We start from the raw sequence: 16,936 nt of genomic DNA on the forward strand, positions 1-16,936 counted from the left end.
ATACCAAAGTCCTAGCTCTCCTAAACGACTCTTCTTACCGCAAAATTCCTAAAGACCCCACAGCAAAACTAGAAAAACGCACAACTTTACTAATTAAGGAAAGTAACCTCACGGACTCTGTCAAAAAATCACTTGCACCCAAAGAATCCCATCCCCCCAGACTATACGGATTACCCAAAATCTATAAAACTAACGTATCCATAAGACCAATAATCAGTGCAATCGACTCACCCACGTACCATCTCTCACGATACCTAGCAACCGAACTCAAACCTCTCGTAAGTAACGCCACTTCTCGCATCCTCAACTCAAAAGATTTTGTCGAGAAAATAAAACAGATCCAACTTCATCCTAACGATATACTGGTCAGCTTCGATGTAGAATCCTTGTTCACCAGTGTTCCCATCCCGGACACCTTGGAAATCATCAAATCTTCCAAAAAGATACCACAACATCTTCTCCCGCTCATTGAACACTGCCTCACATCCACCTATTTTCTGTATCAAGATCAGTTCTATGAACAGATCTCCGGCGCCGCAATGGGGTCCCCGATCTCCCAAATCATAGCAGATATATTCATGGAACACTTTGAAAAAACAGCATTAGCCGAAGCCCAACTTAAACCAGAAGTGTGGCTCAGATATGTCGATGATACCTTCGTCATCTGGCGCCACGGAAAAGAACACCGCCTTTCCTTCCTTGCCTTCCTGAACACCCGTCATCCCAACATACGCTTCACAATGGAAACTGAACACCATAACCAACTCCCATTCCTAGATGTTCTGGTTACCAAAAAACCCAACGGACAATTAGGATACGGAGTATACCGCAAACCCATACACACCAACAGGTACTTACACGCAGATTCACACCACCACCCTTCACAAAAAGAATCAGTGATCAATTCCCTTGCACACAGAGCATTTACAGTTTCTGACTCAACCAACCTCAACCAAGAACTATCCATTCTACACCAGACTCTCCGATCCAATGGGTACACATCCCATCAAATCAATCACACCATCAAAAAACTCCAAAAACCCCCCAAGACGGATAGAACACCAACCGTACCCTTCGTAAAAACTGCCTTCCTCCCATATGTTCAAGGAGTTACCGATTCCATAGGGAGAATTCTCCGCAAAAACAAAATCAAACCGATCTTCAAACCACCTCAAAAAATCGGTCAATTCCTGAAATCTCCAAAAGACCTACGCCCTCCTCTCAGCTCTTCAGGGGTATACAGGATCCCGTGTTCCTGTGGAAAAGTCTACATCGGAGAAACCGGGAGGAAGATCAGTACTCGCTTAAAAGAACACATAAGATGCGTCAAACAGAAACAGGCCACCAAATCCGGTTCGACCAGACCACCAGCCTGGCGAACTCAAAACAATACTTCCCACGTAAATACAGAGAAGCACTTGAAATCCACAAACATCCCAACAACATCAATAGAGACTCCGGATACCAAACACATCCAATTTGGAATAGCATCCTCCCGGTTTTTTAATTGACTGGCCATCCAATTAAAAACAGCCACCCGATTGGTCATCTCCACTCAACTGGAACGTCACACTACAGCGACTCCAGTTCAGGTTAAATAGGGACACCCTGTACGGGAGCAACCAGTATCAGGTGGTATCTCGCCCTGATGAAGCATACTGTAATGTTTGCGAAACGTCGGCAACAAACCGTCAAACAACGCGGCTCCATCCCGGAAGCTAAGTCTTATTCAATTATTTTATATTTTATACTTTTTATTGCATTTTGTTAATGTAGAAAGAGGTTTTATTAATAATTGTCATGTAATTGTGGAAACGAAATAGAAATTATTTTATACTTTTTAGTGCATCTCGAAGTTGGTTGTATTTTGTTGATAGAAATTATTTTATTTCACACTTTTTAGAGGGATGAGCGGAATTGGTAGGATATCGTAAGGTGGTTTATTGTTGTTATTGGTTAATTGATAAAAGAGAACAATGTGTATAATATTTTTTAAAATATTTTTATTTGTTGTTTAAGTTTGATAACTTGCAGGGTTAAAATAAAATTTGGATTTTCTATGTACATATATATGAGAAATATTTTTCAACAAAAAAAAACCGACTTCGAAATGCACTAACAAGTGTAAAATAATTTCGATTTCATTTATACCAGTATTCCACACCTATTACTACTATCTACTTAATCGTTAAATTGGTTTACTAAATACATTTCAACCTATTCGGAGGCATCGCAAAATGAAACAGAGCAGAATATACGATCCTCCCAATAACGATTTGATTGCGGTATGGCAAACTTGGTAATTAATAAGTCGTAAGAAATAAAATTCGAAACGTTATAGATACGGTAGAAAACATTTGTAATTGTAACGATTGTATTAGAAGTTGGTAGCACTCCTGATGTACATACATACATGTATACTGCACTTCACGAGAGACCATACTTAACTCCCGTAGCTCACTAGGTCTAGGGAGATTTTTAATAACGTGTGTGATTCCCCCCTACAGCTTGTTTCTTACTTGGTAGTCTTACTAATAAAATGAAACTATCATTTGATAATGAAATGCAAATATTTATAAAATCTAATAAAACCTGGTTATTGTGATACTGTAGCTGATTGAACAGATACTTGAGGTAAAACTTTTTTCTAATTTAATAGAAATGATAATGATACATAATAAGTTGTGTCAAGTAAATATGGTCCGAATTATATCGTGTTTGGTATCATTTTAATGAGAAAAATGTCAGAAATATCATGGAAAAAGTTTTGTTGGAGAAAGCGTTTCTCGGCGCTCTACCTCCCACCACCATTCTCCTTGCCACGCTGCGCTTGCAGCGTGCAACGGGGTCCATGCGCTTTTCTTTGTTTTTCTATTACTACGTCGCGAGCGTTCCTAGAGAAGAGTTCGTTTTGTATAGAGAAAGTTTTGTACAACCGAATATTATTTCTATTAGAAGAGCACTGTATAAATATATCTTTACTACATTTCCAAAAACGCACTGTGTAATTATTCATTCACACGCCAGCGAATTAGTGAACTGCGCCAACAAGTTTTATAAAAAAAAAATGAAAAATAACAAAGTTCAGTTGCCTCATCGACATAGAACAGTTTGTTTTCGCTCCGTCCTCTTTTTCACTCAAGGTCCTTTTCTACGTTCGAAGCAGTCGGCTAACATCAAACAATAGTGGAACTACACGTTATAGGCAAAAATCCGGTCCCGTGCGTTTAGTTGTGACTAGTTTACACGGTAAATATGGTCCGAATTATATCGTGTTTGGTATCATTTTAATTAGAAAAATGTCACAAATATCATGCAAAAAGTTTTATAAAAAAAAAATGGAAAATAACAAAGTTAGGTTGTTGCATTAGTGTTGCCTCACCGATATCTGATCCCAGATCATGTTACGCTACTCGGCGAGCAAGCTTCAGGGCGTCTCGAGGGGTATACCCCCCAGTGGTGGGGATAGTTTCTTTGCAAATAACGTAGAGATCTCTTTAGATTATAACGAGTCTATACTGTAGACGTTCGGCGGATGTTCAGCGATTACTCCGAGACGGATGGATCAATCAGAGCAAAACTTTGTGCATTATGTAGAGTATGTCTCCCGATTGGTCCCGTTAAAAAAAATTTTGCATTTTTTCATTGCCAAGGATTATTATTGCAAAAAACAGGAAGTTTCTAATCTCAACATATGTTGATTTCAATGATCCTTTAATATGGTGGCGCATTATCTAGATAAAAAATTATTTAAATGGCAAGTCGAATAAAAGATACTTTATTCTTATCCGTTATTCGAAGTTCGAATAATCACGAAGTATCTTATCCGAAGCGCCACGGATGAACTAATTTATTCGACGAGAATTTATCCGACGGACCAAAGATACTTTTTTTATTCGAAGGTTTTTCACTCTGAGCTTCGAATAATTTTTTCATCTTCATCTGTGTCTCTATTCGAAGTTCGAATAACCGAAAAGTATCTTAGCGCTACAGATAAACCAGTTTATTCGACGAGAAGTTATCCGACGAACCAAAGTTACTTTTCTTATTCGAAGGCTTTACCCTGTGAGCTTCGAACAATTTTTTCACTTTTATCTGTATCTTTATTCGAAGCTCGGATAGTTTCGGCAGGTGCCTGTTGGGTCCTTCAAGGGCCGAGGCGAGCGAAGCAACGCAGCGGTCCCCTCGTACAGAATTCGCTTCGCCACGTGCCACCACTTTTACATTTGATAAAGATCTTTATTTCCCATCTTATCGATATGGAAGTAACATTAATGGATTTCTAGCATTCTTCCGATGAAAGTGTTAAAATATCGTGCAAATCGGACAACTTTTAACGAACTTTACTTTAAATTCTGGAAATCAATTTTTCGTGTCCCCACATTTCTCAAGTTTTTTATAAAATATTTATTTGTAAAAAATTATTACCAAAATTATAAATATGAATTAAATTTTCCAGTCGTATATAAAAAATGATCAAATAATATGAGTGTTTTAAAAGTATTTAATATTTTGTAATTAAAATAATATTATGATGCTTTTAATTTATATTTCTTGAAAAGTAAATAATAAAAGGGTTAAAAACATTTCAGAAGATCATTAATCGCAATAGTGATAAATATACAGTGTCCCAAAAATACCGTACAACCCGAACAACGTTAGTCAGACAGAGAGGTCCGTCGAAAGGCAAGGATGCAGGTCTGCCTAGTTCTGAGGTCTACAACTGATTTATGGTTTTAAATGACTACAAATACGTACATCATTGTCTGTATCCTAAGTCCCACACTATTCACAATATTCCTGGCAGATCTGGAAACTGAATTGAACAAAGCTGGATGGGGAGACATAAAAGTAGGGAATAGGAAAATGCATTCGCTATCGTCCGCGGATAACATAGTAATACTAGCAAAGAAGGAAGAAGATATGAGGGCGATCTGTAGAAAATGGGAAAAATACTTGGACGAGAAAGAGCGTGGTTCCGCGAATCGCATATTACGACTGTGCTCACAAATAAATTAACTCTGATTACAAACTGGAAGACGTCTTTTATTTAAAGAGTTCAACTACATTAATTATAATTATCATGATGCATTTTTGAATGACTTGTGCCATCCTTTATGACCCCATTAATGTCGGGTGTCGAGCGCTCGGTCGCAAAGGATCCCAGGTCCTGTAAAGGGTCCCATTGACTTTGGCTGCAGAGCATCAATCCAATTCAAATTTTTTAAATTGGCTTTTAAAATTACTCTCCGTTGGAACATACTATCTGATAGTCTGTTGGACTTCGGAGAATTTATAATTGTGGCGTATGAAAATAATCTCTCCACAGGAGCCGACGATGGTAGTGGAGTATTAAATTTCAAAAATATCTTTTTTATTGCAGCATATTTATCCAGGATAGTGTATTCTGTACTTCTTTCTTGAAAAAAGTGTAATACCTGTAAGTAAATGATAAATGATAAAAAAATGATTGAGTGCAGCGAGCGAAGCGAGCGAAGCTCAATTTCTCGCGAAAACTGCATTTCGTTTTCCAGAGACTCCTCTTAGACGGCTTATCCAATCTTCACCAAATTTGGCACAGCATATCATGACCACAATGTGATGGTCATAGGCTATTGAAATAAAAAATTGGCCCAAGCATGGTGAAATAATCACAAAAAAACTGATCTTCAATGAAAAAGCATTGAAATAAAAACGTGGCCGTCGCGGGACAGCCGACAAGAGCGAAGCTCAAGTCATAACGCGTAAATTTACAGTTCAATAAATTAGAATTGTTTTTTTTGTAATTTTTTTATGGTACAATTCAATATGAAAAAAACGTCGCTCTGCCGTACGCGAGAGCGAGATTGTCTTTTGTCGCGAACGTTCTTGTACGCACGATTGACGCGCAATTTCGCTGGATGAAAGAATTAGAGGAGAGGGGACCGAAATTCCCCTGTAGGGGAATCGTAACATTCCTTCCAACTGATCTTACTGCCGATCGCGCCAAGAAGAGCTTCGCTTTAAACATTGACGCGCAACAACGTTGATAAATTTCATTACAAATCGAAAACACCATTAATTTAAGCTTTTCACTACAAATGCCTCCTAGACGACGAACGAACTTAAGTCGACGAACTCATGACGCACGTCGATATGTACCTGTCAGCCAACGACAGGCCACGCAGCTTGAATATGTTACCATCCATTATACTCGCATCCATGATCAGAAGCACGTGGATGATTTCAGTCGATTCCTAAACGAACAATCGTATAATACATGCATCAACTGCAATAGACTCCTTCTTAATACATGTACTAACGAATTTACATGCAAACACTGTAAGCGCAATACCACCAAATTCACATCGGCGAACAAGATGCGACCTGCTGATGTGCCTGATGAGCTCAAAGATCTAACTGTCATCGAACAAATGTTAATTGCTAGAGTGCACTCAGTCATGAAAGTATATCAGGTAAGAGCTTCCGGTCGACCTGGTCAGATACGTTATAGCGGTAATATTATAAATGTGGAACAAGACATCACCGAAATTACAAGACGCTTACCTTTGACGCCAGCTGATGTAAACGTCCTCATTGTCCAGCGTGACGGGGTTTCTGGCCATAGAGATTTCAAAGTGCGACGCGATAAGGTACTCAAAGCACTCGAGTGGCTCAAAATCAACAACCCACATTACTCTGACGTTAACATTGATATGGAACATGTTGCGTCGCTTCTCCAAGATGGTGATGTTTCGCATCAGATTCGCTTTTTAAACGAAGGTGGTTTCACCGAAGATGTAACTGACGAAACTGATATAACTGAATCAGCAGTACCAATAACAATCCAACAAAGACAAGAACAAGCAATCAGGTCAACCCTACAATGGCCGTCGAGTTCTACAACGCCTATTAATGAGTTCAGAACGGAAGGGTATATCTCTATGGCTTTTCCTCATCTCTTTCCGGATGGCCAGGCAGATATTGTCGACTTCACTAGAAACCAAAAACTTCAATACTCTGAATGGTGTGAATTTCTGATGCATTACAAAGATAAACGTTTCGCAAATGACTGTCGGTTTAGGTTCCATTGTCTCAACACACTCCAACGCCACGAAGCTTTGATAAAGAGTGCAATTTTTTGCAAAAAGAATGATTTTACCGGCAGTATACAACAACTACGTACAGAATTGATTCGCAACCCAGCTATACTCAAAAAGTTGTTGAGTTGGGGATCCAAGATTCGAGGAACTTCAACTTATTGGTATCAACGACGACTAGAATTGCAAGCAATGGTGAACCAGCTTGGAGTTCCAACTCTTTTCTTAACACTAAGCTCAGCTGATCTTTGGTGGCCCTGCATGATGAGACACTTTGGAATCAGCTCAACAGAGATAGAAGGCATGACCGAAGCTCAACTATCACGTCTTATGCAGGAAAAACTAAACGAAAATCCGCTGGTGGCCGATGAATACTTCTCGAAGAGGGTTGAAATCTTCATGAAAATCCTCAAGACCAAGTTAAATATCGCTGATTATTGGTACCGGTTTGAATACCAACATCGTGGTAGCCCTCACATTCATGCCATTCTCTGGCTCGAAAACGCACCCGACGTACGGACATTCGATTACTGTTTTCAGGAGGAGATCGAAACTCATAAAAAGTTCTATGATTCGCTCACATCTGCCATGAATCCGCTTATTAATGAGCCTCCAGCTGAAGTACATCCTTCTCGATTGAAACATACTGAACTACAACTATATGATACACACCAACTGTCGCAATTGCTGAACAGAGTTCAAAGACATACTAATCATTCCAGGTACTGTCTAAAATCCAATCGCCGGGTACAGACTTGCCGTTTCAACTTTCCAAAGCCACTACAAGATGTATCGACACTTCAAAAAGACGAAAAAGGTATTTGGCAGTATACACCCAGAAGAAATGATGCTTTACTCAATGACCACAACATCTTTGTGGCCCAAATATGGCGTGCAAATACAGACTGCAAAGTAATTACATCGGAGCACGCAATTCTAAACTACTTATCGAAGTATGCATCTAAAAGTGAACCACAATCGCAGAGCTTCATGGACCTTTTCAACAACATTCTCGTCGACTGTCATCCTGATGATCCCGTACAGAAGGCATTTTCTAAGATGCTCATCAAAATAGTAGGGCTTCGAGATATATCATCGTGCGAGGTCATGCATTTGTTGGCTGGTATTCCATTATATCATTGCACAAGGCACATTGTCAAAATATATATTGGACTTGACGACTTCAATTTGATACCTCTGGATGACTCTGATCAATTTGTACATCAATCAATTCTCGACCGCTATCGAACGAGACCAGAGACGACGAATGACATGACTTTGAGTCAATTCGCAACGAGATACAATGCAGTACGCAACCAACTTCAACAATGTAGAAAAATGCGTGTGCTTCAGGTATTACCTAAGTATCCACTAGGAATTGATGACGAAAAAGATGAGATTATCTACAAACAAAAACTATTGCTAAACAAACCATGGAGATCTGTGGAAGAATTGAAAACTTGTGATTCTTGGAAAGAGTCATTCTTTGCAGCTAACATAACTGTCTGGGAACTGGATGAAAACAACACTTCACCACATGATCCTGACGACATACCTGCTTTGGAAAATGAACCAAGAGACTGGATGGCCATAGCCGAGGCATTTCCACACGAAGCAGTAACTGACACTGTGCTTGGATACAGAGATCAGGATCGAGATTTTGAATGGTACGCAATCATTAGAAACTATCCAGGATTGGAAGCCCAAATCAATTTCATCCGACAAGCTAAAGAAAATTATGTGTGCCAGCGCGAACTTGCAACCAGTGACAACTTGGATCTAAATCCGGGACAGCAGAATGTGATAAACCATCTGCATAATCAACTGGTAGGAGTTACAACTAGAAAGCTGACAGTTGTGCAAGGAGCAGCTGGAACAGGAAAATCTTGCCTGATACGCAAAATGGTCACCATTGTCGAATCAATACACGGACCTAGCTCCGTGCTGCTCATAGCGCCAACAGGCATGGCTGCCAACAATATCAACGGAACAACAATTCATTCCGCTTTTCACTTGATGCTTTCGAGAGGTGGTGCAATGCCAGATCTAACGGGGGAAAGCGAACGTAATTTTCAGGATAAAATGTCTACAATTAAAGTGATCATTTGCGATGAAATGTCTATGGTTGGAATGAAGCTTCTTGCTACAATTGATCAGAGGTTACGACAGGCATACCCGGAGAATCAATCGGTGGAATTTGGTGGCGCTATAATGTACTTGCTCGGTGATTTCAATCAACTGCCGCCAGTCGGTGATACATCACTGCTAGGGATTGCTAAATCGCCCAACATGCTAGCAATCAGAGGACAGCTGCTGTTCGAAAAATTTAATACGGTTTTCGAGCTGAAACAGATAATGAGACAGGTCGGAGTCGAACAAGAAGCATATCGCAAGACGTTAATCAACATTGCTAACGGCAAAGTGACCGATGATGACTACGATCTCCTGCAATCAAGGTTTGCGTCAAACGTTAGGAGTTCTTTCACTGAGTTCAGTGGATGCATCCATTTGAAAGCAAAAAAGGAAGACATCATCGAATATAATGAGCATATGCTCCGCCAACTGAATAAACCCGTAGCGATAATACGTGCTAAGCACAATAACGTTACAGCAATCGCTGGTTCAACCGATGACGCCCAAGGCCTTCCAGCAACATTGTGGCTAGCATCGGATTGCCGAGTCATGCTTACGCAAAGCTTATGGACTGCACAAGGTTTATGCAACGGCACGCTAGGAACGGTCGCTGACGTAATTTATCTGTCAACTGATACCGATGATCATTTGTCCGACTTCCCAGCCTGCGTATTAATTCGTTTCGATAACTACAATGGTCCTTCTATTTTCAACGGTTTGGTACCTATTCTTCCCCAGACGGTTAGTTACAAAAAAGGAACTACGGCTTGCACCCGCAAACAATTTCCGCTTGATTTAGCTTACGCAATAACCATACACAAGTCTCAAGGAATTACAGTTGATCGTGCTGTAGTTGATATTGGCAATTCGGAATTTGGACTAGGGCTTACATACGTTGCTCTCTCGCGCGTTCGCTCTTTGGCAGGATTGGTGATCGAGCCGTCGTTCCCTAAAACACGGTTAACTTCTATCAACAATCATATCGGATGGAACCGTAAGCGCCCGGCATTGCAACGATTAAGAAACTTAGCAAATTTAGGTCAATAAAGGAGATAAGAAGATTTAAATGAATGTGTCAACTATTACTATGGGAGGAGAGATTCTTCAGCAGCAAATATGCTGAGCAGCATAAGTTATTCATCAAGGCAGATTAGCCCTTACCGAATACGAGTTGCGCTCATTATTGTGTTAGCAGCGAAGCGGACAACAGACCTAGTACTTGTAAGTAAATGATAAATGATAAAAAGATGATACTGAATGACTGAAAGTACTACTCACTTCAAGTTCTGCTTTGGCAGAATATTCTGTAGCTACGTTTTGCGTAGTATCATCTTCAAAATCAAAAAAATTGTCCTGAGTAGACGATGGTTGTGGCGTACTTATTAAATATTCCTCATTGCATTGAAGTTCTGTGGCTATAGCATTTTTGAAGAGATCCAGCAGTCTGTTTCGATGATATTCCGGAATGCATTTCAGCCACTTATTTTTAAATTGCGGATGCGATAGTGCTGCCAGAGCAGCATAATCTGCCTCCGGCTTCAAAAATTTCAGGTAAGCAATGAACCTCCTTTGAAAACTGTCACGGAGACATATGCTTATTAGTCCGCAAAATTTCCACTGTGATTCTGCCACTTTTGATAGTTTTCTGTCTAAGGATAGTAAGCACGGTAATAGTGTTCCATAGAAAATATTATCAGCTTGTAAAATGTCGATTGCTTCCGCAATCGGCGCGGTACACTCTAAATGTTCTTCCAAATAAATGAAATCGTTTTCCTGTAAACTGTTTTTAAATCCTAAAGCTTTTCCCAGATCATTCAGTTTGTTCTTGATTTGTACAATCTGCTTCAGGGAATCGTACAAAGAATTCCAGCGTGTTTCGCCGGGTCGTTTTAATGAATGACCAATTGTCTGCTGTATTACTTCAGCGGATTTCGGCCTCATCGCTGCCTTCCAAAATATGTTGCATTTGTGCAACAAATCATTATGAATGATGGACAAACCTTCATTTTTCTTAATGGCTTGCATCATGTCCGTCGTATCACACAAATTCAATGTGTGTGCCGAGCATCGAATATGACGTGGTAATAAGTCGATAACACCACATTTATCTATCGCACTTTCTTCTTCTTCGTCGTCTTCTTCAGTGGAAGAATCAGTGGAGGAAGCACTCGTATAATCCTCTTCAGCTTCAGGTTCGATCGACGTTTCCTTCACACCGAATATCTTAAATGCCTTTACGAAATTGCTGGCATTATCAGTGATAGTCGCAACAATTTTTTCACCGTTTAATCCGAATTCCGCATGTATATTGTGTAAAAGTTCGATTATTTTATCGAAAGCATGAATACCAGGAAAGTGGCGACAAGCTGAAGCTGCTGATTCTCTTTTTAAATTTGGTGTGATCCAATGGGCTGTAACACCAAAGAAGCTCCGTCGTCTTCCTGACCAAATATCTGCAGTCGTACAGACAAATTCAACGGTCTTCAACTCTTCTTTTACATCACACATATTGTCCATGTACATTTTGGAAATTGTTCTCCCCAGTCCGCGTCGACTTATTTTTGTTGCTACTCCCAAATTCTCAAATATTCGGCGAAAGTACGGATCCTCTACCGATTTCAGCGGTATCATTGAATTGATTACATATCTCGCGACATCGACTTCAAATTGATTTTGATTTCCGTTCTTCAGAATTTCACTACTTCCACATATTCGTTTCTTCTTTGCCGATTCTGAACAATATTCCTCAAACTGTGCAGTATGTTTTCGCTTTAAATGTGAGCGAAAATTAGAGGTTGATGATATATGTCCCTGTGCAACAGCACAGTCAACACTGGATTTCTCTGGTATGCATCTAAAGTCGATGTCGACTCCTGAGATTCACTAGCAATATAACTGCCCTGCGTTTGGCACTCAGTGTCACTCATTGTAAAATGTTTATACTACGCTAGACTTTAACTATACTACACTACACTAACTATGTTACACTAAAGTAAACTAAAGTAACTATGTTACTTTAAAGATAAAGTAAAGATGTTATTTTTATAAACTGTCTCTACAACTCTGAAATGCTCGAACGAAGCTCTGGTGACGATTGCTGTCGCTGTCCTAAGACTGATTTTAGGATTCTTGTAACTGCATTTCTTCCACATCTATCCCTACTCTGTCAAGGTAATGCTTCAAAGGTTGCTAAAAATGCTAAAAAGCAATTCCGGAGTTTTCCGCACGTTCCCAAGTGTCCACATCTGTGTACCATTTGTGAGGAAGGCGACGCTCCTGAAGAGCGTTTATGATCACCTGAGTGTAAGGTCCACATCTGTGTACCATTTGTGAGGAAGGCGACGCTCCTGAAGAGCGTTTATGATCACCTGAGTGTAAGGTCCGATTGAAGGGCCGGATGCAATAAGGGAATTAGCGCTCCAAAACTTAATACTCTACTATCAAAGTCAGTGTACTACAGGACCTGGGACACTTTGCGACCTAGCGCTCGACACCCGACATTAATGGTGCCATAAACGACAAAGATGGCACAAGTCACTAAGAAATGGATCATGATAAATCATCGGATCTTTGCGAAAGTGTCATCAATTGACTCCATGTGTTTTCCCGATAAAAATAGTACTGAATTCGATTTAATTCGGACTATAATTAACGAAATTACACGAAAAATTGATTTCCAGAATTTAAAGTCAAGTTCGTTAAAAGTTGTCCGATTTGCACGATATTTTAACACTTTCATCGGAAGAATGCTATAATTCCATTAATGTTACTTTCATATCGATAAGACGGGAAATAAAGAACTTTATCAAATGTAAAAGTGGTGGCACGTGGCGAAGCGAATTCTGTAACAGGGGACCGCTGCGTTGCTTCGCTCGCCTCGGCCCTTGAAGGACCCAACAGGCACCTGCCGAAACTATCCGAGCTTCGAATAAAGATACAGATAAAAGTGAAAAAATTGTTCGAAGCTCACAGGGTAAAGCCTTCGAATAAGAAAAGTAACTTTGGTTCGGCGGATAACTTCCCGTCGAATAAACTGGTTTATCCGTAGCACTTCGGATAAGATACTTTTCGGTTATTCGCACTTCGAATAGAGACACAGATGAAGATGAAAAAATTATTCGAAGCTCAGAGTGAAAAACCTTCGAATAAAAAAAGTATCTTTGGTCCGTCGGATAAATTCTCGTCGAATAAATTAGTTCATCCGTGGCGCTTCGGATAAGATACTTCGTGATTATTCGAACTTCGAATAACGGATAAGAATAAAGTATCTTTTCTTCGACGAAGTTCGAATACAATTTTGAGCTTTTATTCGAACTTAAAATTTTTTATCTAGATACATTTTTGCCCATCTCTGGCTTACAGCTACAAAATATGCCAATAGAACAGGCGTTAAAAGCTCAACAACAGGTTCAATCATATTTAACGCAAACTAGACTGGAGAACATTGCCTCTCAGAGGCAGACGAACCAGGTCCAAGCTATATCCAACGATATTATAAGCACGGCATTATTGAGAACATTTTGCAATTATGAAAAGTAAATATTTTTCCATATAATGAACAATTGAATTTATTTTCTTACCTTAATAAAATCTTTTAGTGACTCAGAAACAGCTTCACACACTTCCGGAATAAATTCGGAAATGGTGGACTTTCCAAGTCTAAACAGATGTTGCATCGTCCTTAAGGGGGTAGACACGGGTAATGCAGCGAGGTGACATTACCGGCAAAAATGGGCCTAACAAGGGGTCCGGGATTTTATCGCTTTTCGCCCTTATATGAGAATATTTGAGGCTGGGCGAGGGCTCATTCGAAAGAGGAAGGTTCAATGCAGCGCGCTCTGGTCATGATTGAACGAGATTTTGTTAAGATCTAATAATATGAGTGTCCAAAGTAGAGGAAAAATCGAGAAAATACATCCACAGAATCCAAGGTATTTTTAGGTCACTAAAAGAGTTTTGTGATTCAAACGATGACCAGAGCGCGCTGTACTGAACCTTTCTCTTTCGAATGAGCCCTCACCCAGCCTCAAATATTCTCATATAAGGACGAAAAGCGAAAAATCACGATTGCATTCTCACAGACGAATTCCGCCATTCTCTGGATAATACAGAGCAAGTCACGTGACAAATTTAGTTCAGCTAGTAGTTATAAGGTGGCGTCTAAGTAGAAAGGCTGCCGATTTGGAATCGTAACCAGAATCAAGCGTCAGCTTGATTACGTCACTCGAACTGTGCTGCGAAGGCAAGCGAAAAAGGCAACAACGCACGAACGCTGAGTGAGACGCACTACAGTCATGCTGTCCTTCTCTCATTCTGCATGTTGAGATTGCCCCTTTTCTCTAAGATTTGACTGCCGTCCGCCTGGATTTTTCACAGCGCCCCATAACAAACCTCGCCTCATTCAAACTATATCGTGTTTGGTATCATTTTAATCAGAAAAATTTCACCAATGCGCTAGTAAAAATTTCATTTAAAAAAAGTAAAAAATAAAAAAGTTTTATAATTGAATTAGTATTAGTCACACCGATATGTTTCGGCTGTTTCCTTTGATCATTGGACCTCTCGCTCTCTCCTCCACTGTCTGTCCCTTTCTACGTTCACGCTTGGCTGGCCATCGCATATAATCCCAGATTCGACACCTCTGCTGAATATATGAATTGTTGCACATATTCAACTTTTACTGTACAGACGCGAGGTCCCTCCATTTATTAGTTCTAATAGTACCATATTACTTTTTTATGCAGAATGTTTCAAGGAGTTAACACAAGTAAAAAAAAAATGCAATTCTACTTATATAAAAAATGGATTTGCATTTTTTGAGTGCATCGTTGCATTCACGAAGAAAATGAAATCACAGAAAAATATACATTATCATACCATGACGTATCCTATATACTTTTATTAATTAAAAAACATTTATTTAAAAAAGTTAATAACTTCTTCTAAAAATAATTCTCGGATTGCCCGTTCCTTCGGAGCAGGCATATATTTTTCAGCAGCGAGGAGTGCTACGGTGTGCTATGTAAAATCCACGCGTTTGGTCAGTCAGAATTTATCGGAGCGTGACAATTCTATCATTTGGGTTGAAAGAAGGATAGCATGATCACCGTACATCTCACTCTAAACGCGCCCCAATGTTTCGCTTTCGTTCTTCAGGCGTATCGTGGCGATGCCTCTGGCGAGATGAGCGTTTGAATGTGTTTGTAAAAATACTTGAGGCGCTGTTGCCTTCCTAGATCGTGTTGCGCGCACGCTAGCTGAGAATTAAACCTTTCAAGTTCGTAACAAAACACGCAAGTGGCTCCACCAGGCCCAACGAAAAAACTACTGTAATACCGACGTCCCGAATCGGTGACGTCACGTACTGTGTCTACCCCCTTAAGATTGCTATCCAGCAAGTCGTGACTAGAGCCCGAGCTCTTGTAGTAGCCTCTCTCCCTTTCATCTTGTAGTAGCCTTCTGTCTTGGGACTCAGTACCCTCGAAAGATCGCTCTACGCAGGCATATCCAAGACGTCGTTGATTCCTAGGGAAACCTGGTCGAGTCAGCATCGTTTTGCTTATGCTCTGGCAATTTTCATATTGCAATTTGGAGGGCCGTGATCCCGCTCTTGGCAGTCTTAAATTCTTCATTGAGTACGCCTTGTACGACAAGAAGAACGTTGACGGATTCCGGCAAATCCACGGTTATCGGTTACTCTTAAATTCACGTATTTCAATCTGCAAAGGAGCCGAGCGTCGGGACTTAGTGCGCGACTTTCTCATCCTTTGATTGTGAGTGAAATCGTGAAGTCAGTGCCCCCGGCCATCTGAGGTTCGCAAATGGAAACCTCGCTGGACCGGAAGTATCCTCGGATTCCACTGGCTCGCCATTCTGCGATTTGAGAGGCGCGTAAAGTCAATATTTCACAGCACGGTTAGTAAATTCAAACGTTCCTTTTTGCCTACGCGCTCCACGATCACGCGACCTTCGTGCATCGTGATTTCGGTGTATGTTTCCTAAGCGAATTGAGCGAACAATAACTCGTCCTTGGTGAAAGGCGTTTGAATCGTAGACGACCGACGGAATTCTGTAACCGTCACGTCGTGTGTATATTACTTTTCGCATTCCGAGTAGAGTCACGATACTGCGTTCTGGCATCCTTTCGTATATTTTCGTTATTTTTTCTTATATTATATTATATTCTCTTATAATTATTCCGCGGTTCTTAAAGTGCGTTATTCAATCAGTCATTTTTCCGTATAAAAGAAGACTGAGTTTTTTGAGTCGCGTCAAAGTCGCTCGACTGGTTGAGATATTTTCTTTTGCGTTATTATTTTTGTATTACATTTCTGATTCGCGCATAAATCCGATCTGCGTGCTTTGTACGAATCATTGACGATCAATCTAGTCAAGTCCGTCGTATGTTATATCTTGTGATAAGCGCGTCTATTGAACATCTAGTGGATGAAAATTGCGTTCCGTTGATTGTTAAACGCATAAATTGCCATAAGATTTGCGGTGTTTCCACCATTCTGTGATAGGCTCTTTTGCCATACTCAAGTATCTAATTTTGAATAAATCGATATTTTGTTACACCGCAAAATTACGTCTCGTTACTGACTTCACCGTTCCTTCTGCCTTCGCGAACGCGAACCACTCCTTGAGAATCGCAGGGGAAATCGTATGTTTATACTACTCGCGTCATACTCTCCTTCTTAAAAGAAAAATAACTAACGTGTTAC

The 16,936-nt window shown here is 40.1% G+C and overlaps 2 protein-coding genes across 2 annotated transcripts; one reads left to right on the top strand and one right to left on the bottom strand.

Annotated features, from left to right (window-relative positions):
- The first annotated feature begins 6,359 nt into the window (after positions 1-6,359).
- LOC123989199 lies at positions 6,360-10,259 on the top strand. The gene has a single exon (XM_046289900.1). It carries the CDS (start codon positions 6,360-6,362, stop codon positions 10,257-10,259), a length of 3,900 nt encoding a protein of 1,299 aa, XP_046145856.1.
- A 165-nt stretch (positions 10,260-10,424) lies between these two features.
- On the bottom strand, positions 10,425-11,735 carry LOC123989200. Its single transcript, XM_046289901.1, has one exon. The coding sequence runs from the start codon at positions 11,733-11,735 to the stop codon at positions 10,425-10,427; it is 1,311 nt and encodes a 436-aa protein (XP_046145857.1).
- Between the last annotated feature and the right edge of the window lie 5,201 nt (positions 11,736-16,936).

This window comes from Osmia bicornis, unplaced genomic scaffold, assembly GCF_907164935.1.
Source record: "Osmia bicornis bicornis unplaced genomic scaffold, iOsmBic2.1, whole genome shotgun sequence".
Classification (NCBI taxonomy): Eukaryota; Metazoa; Arthropoda; class Insecta; order Hymenoptera; family Megachilidae; genus Osmia; species Osmia bicornis.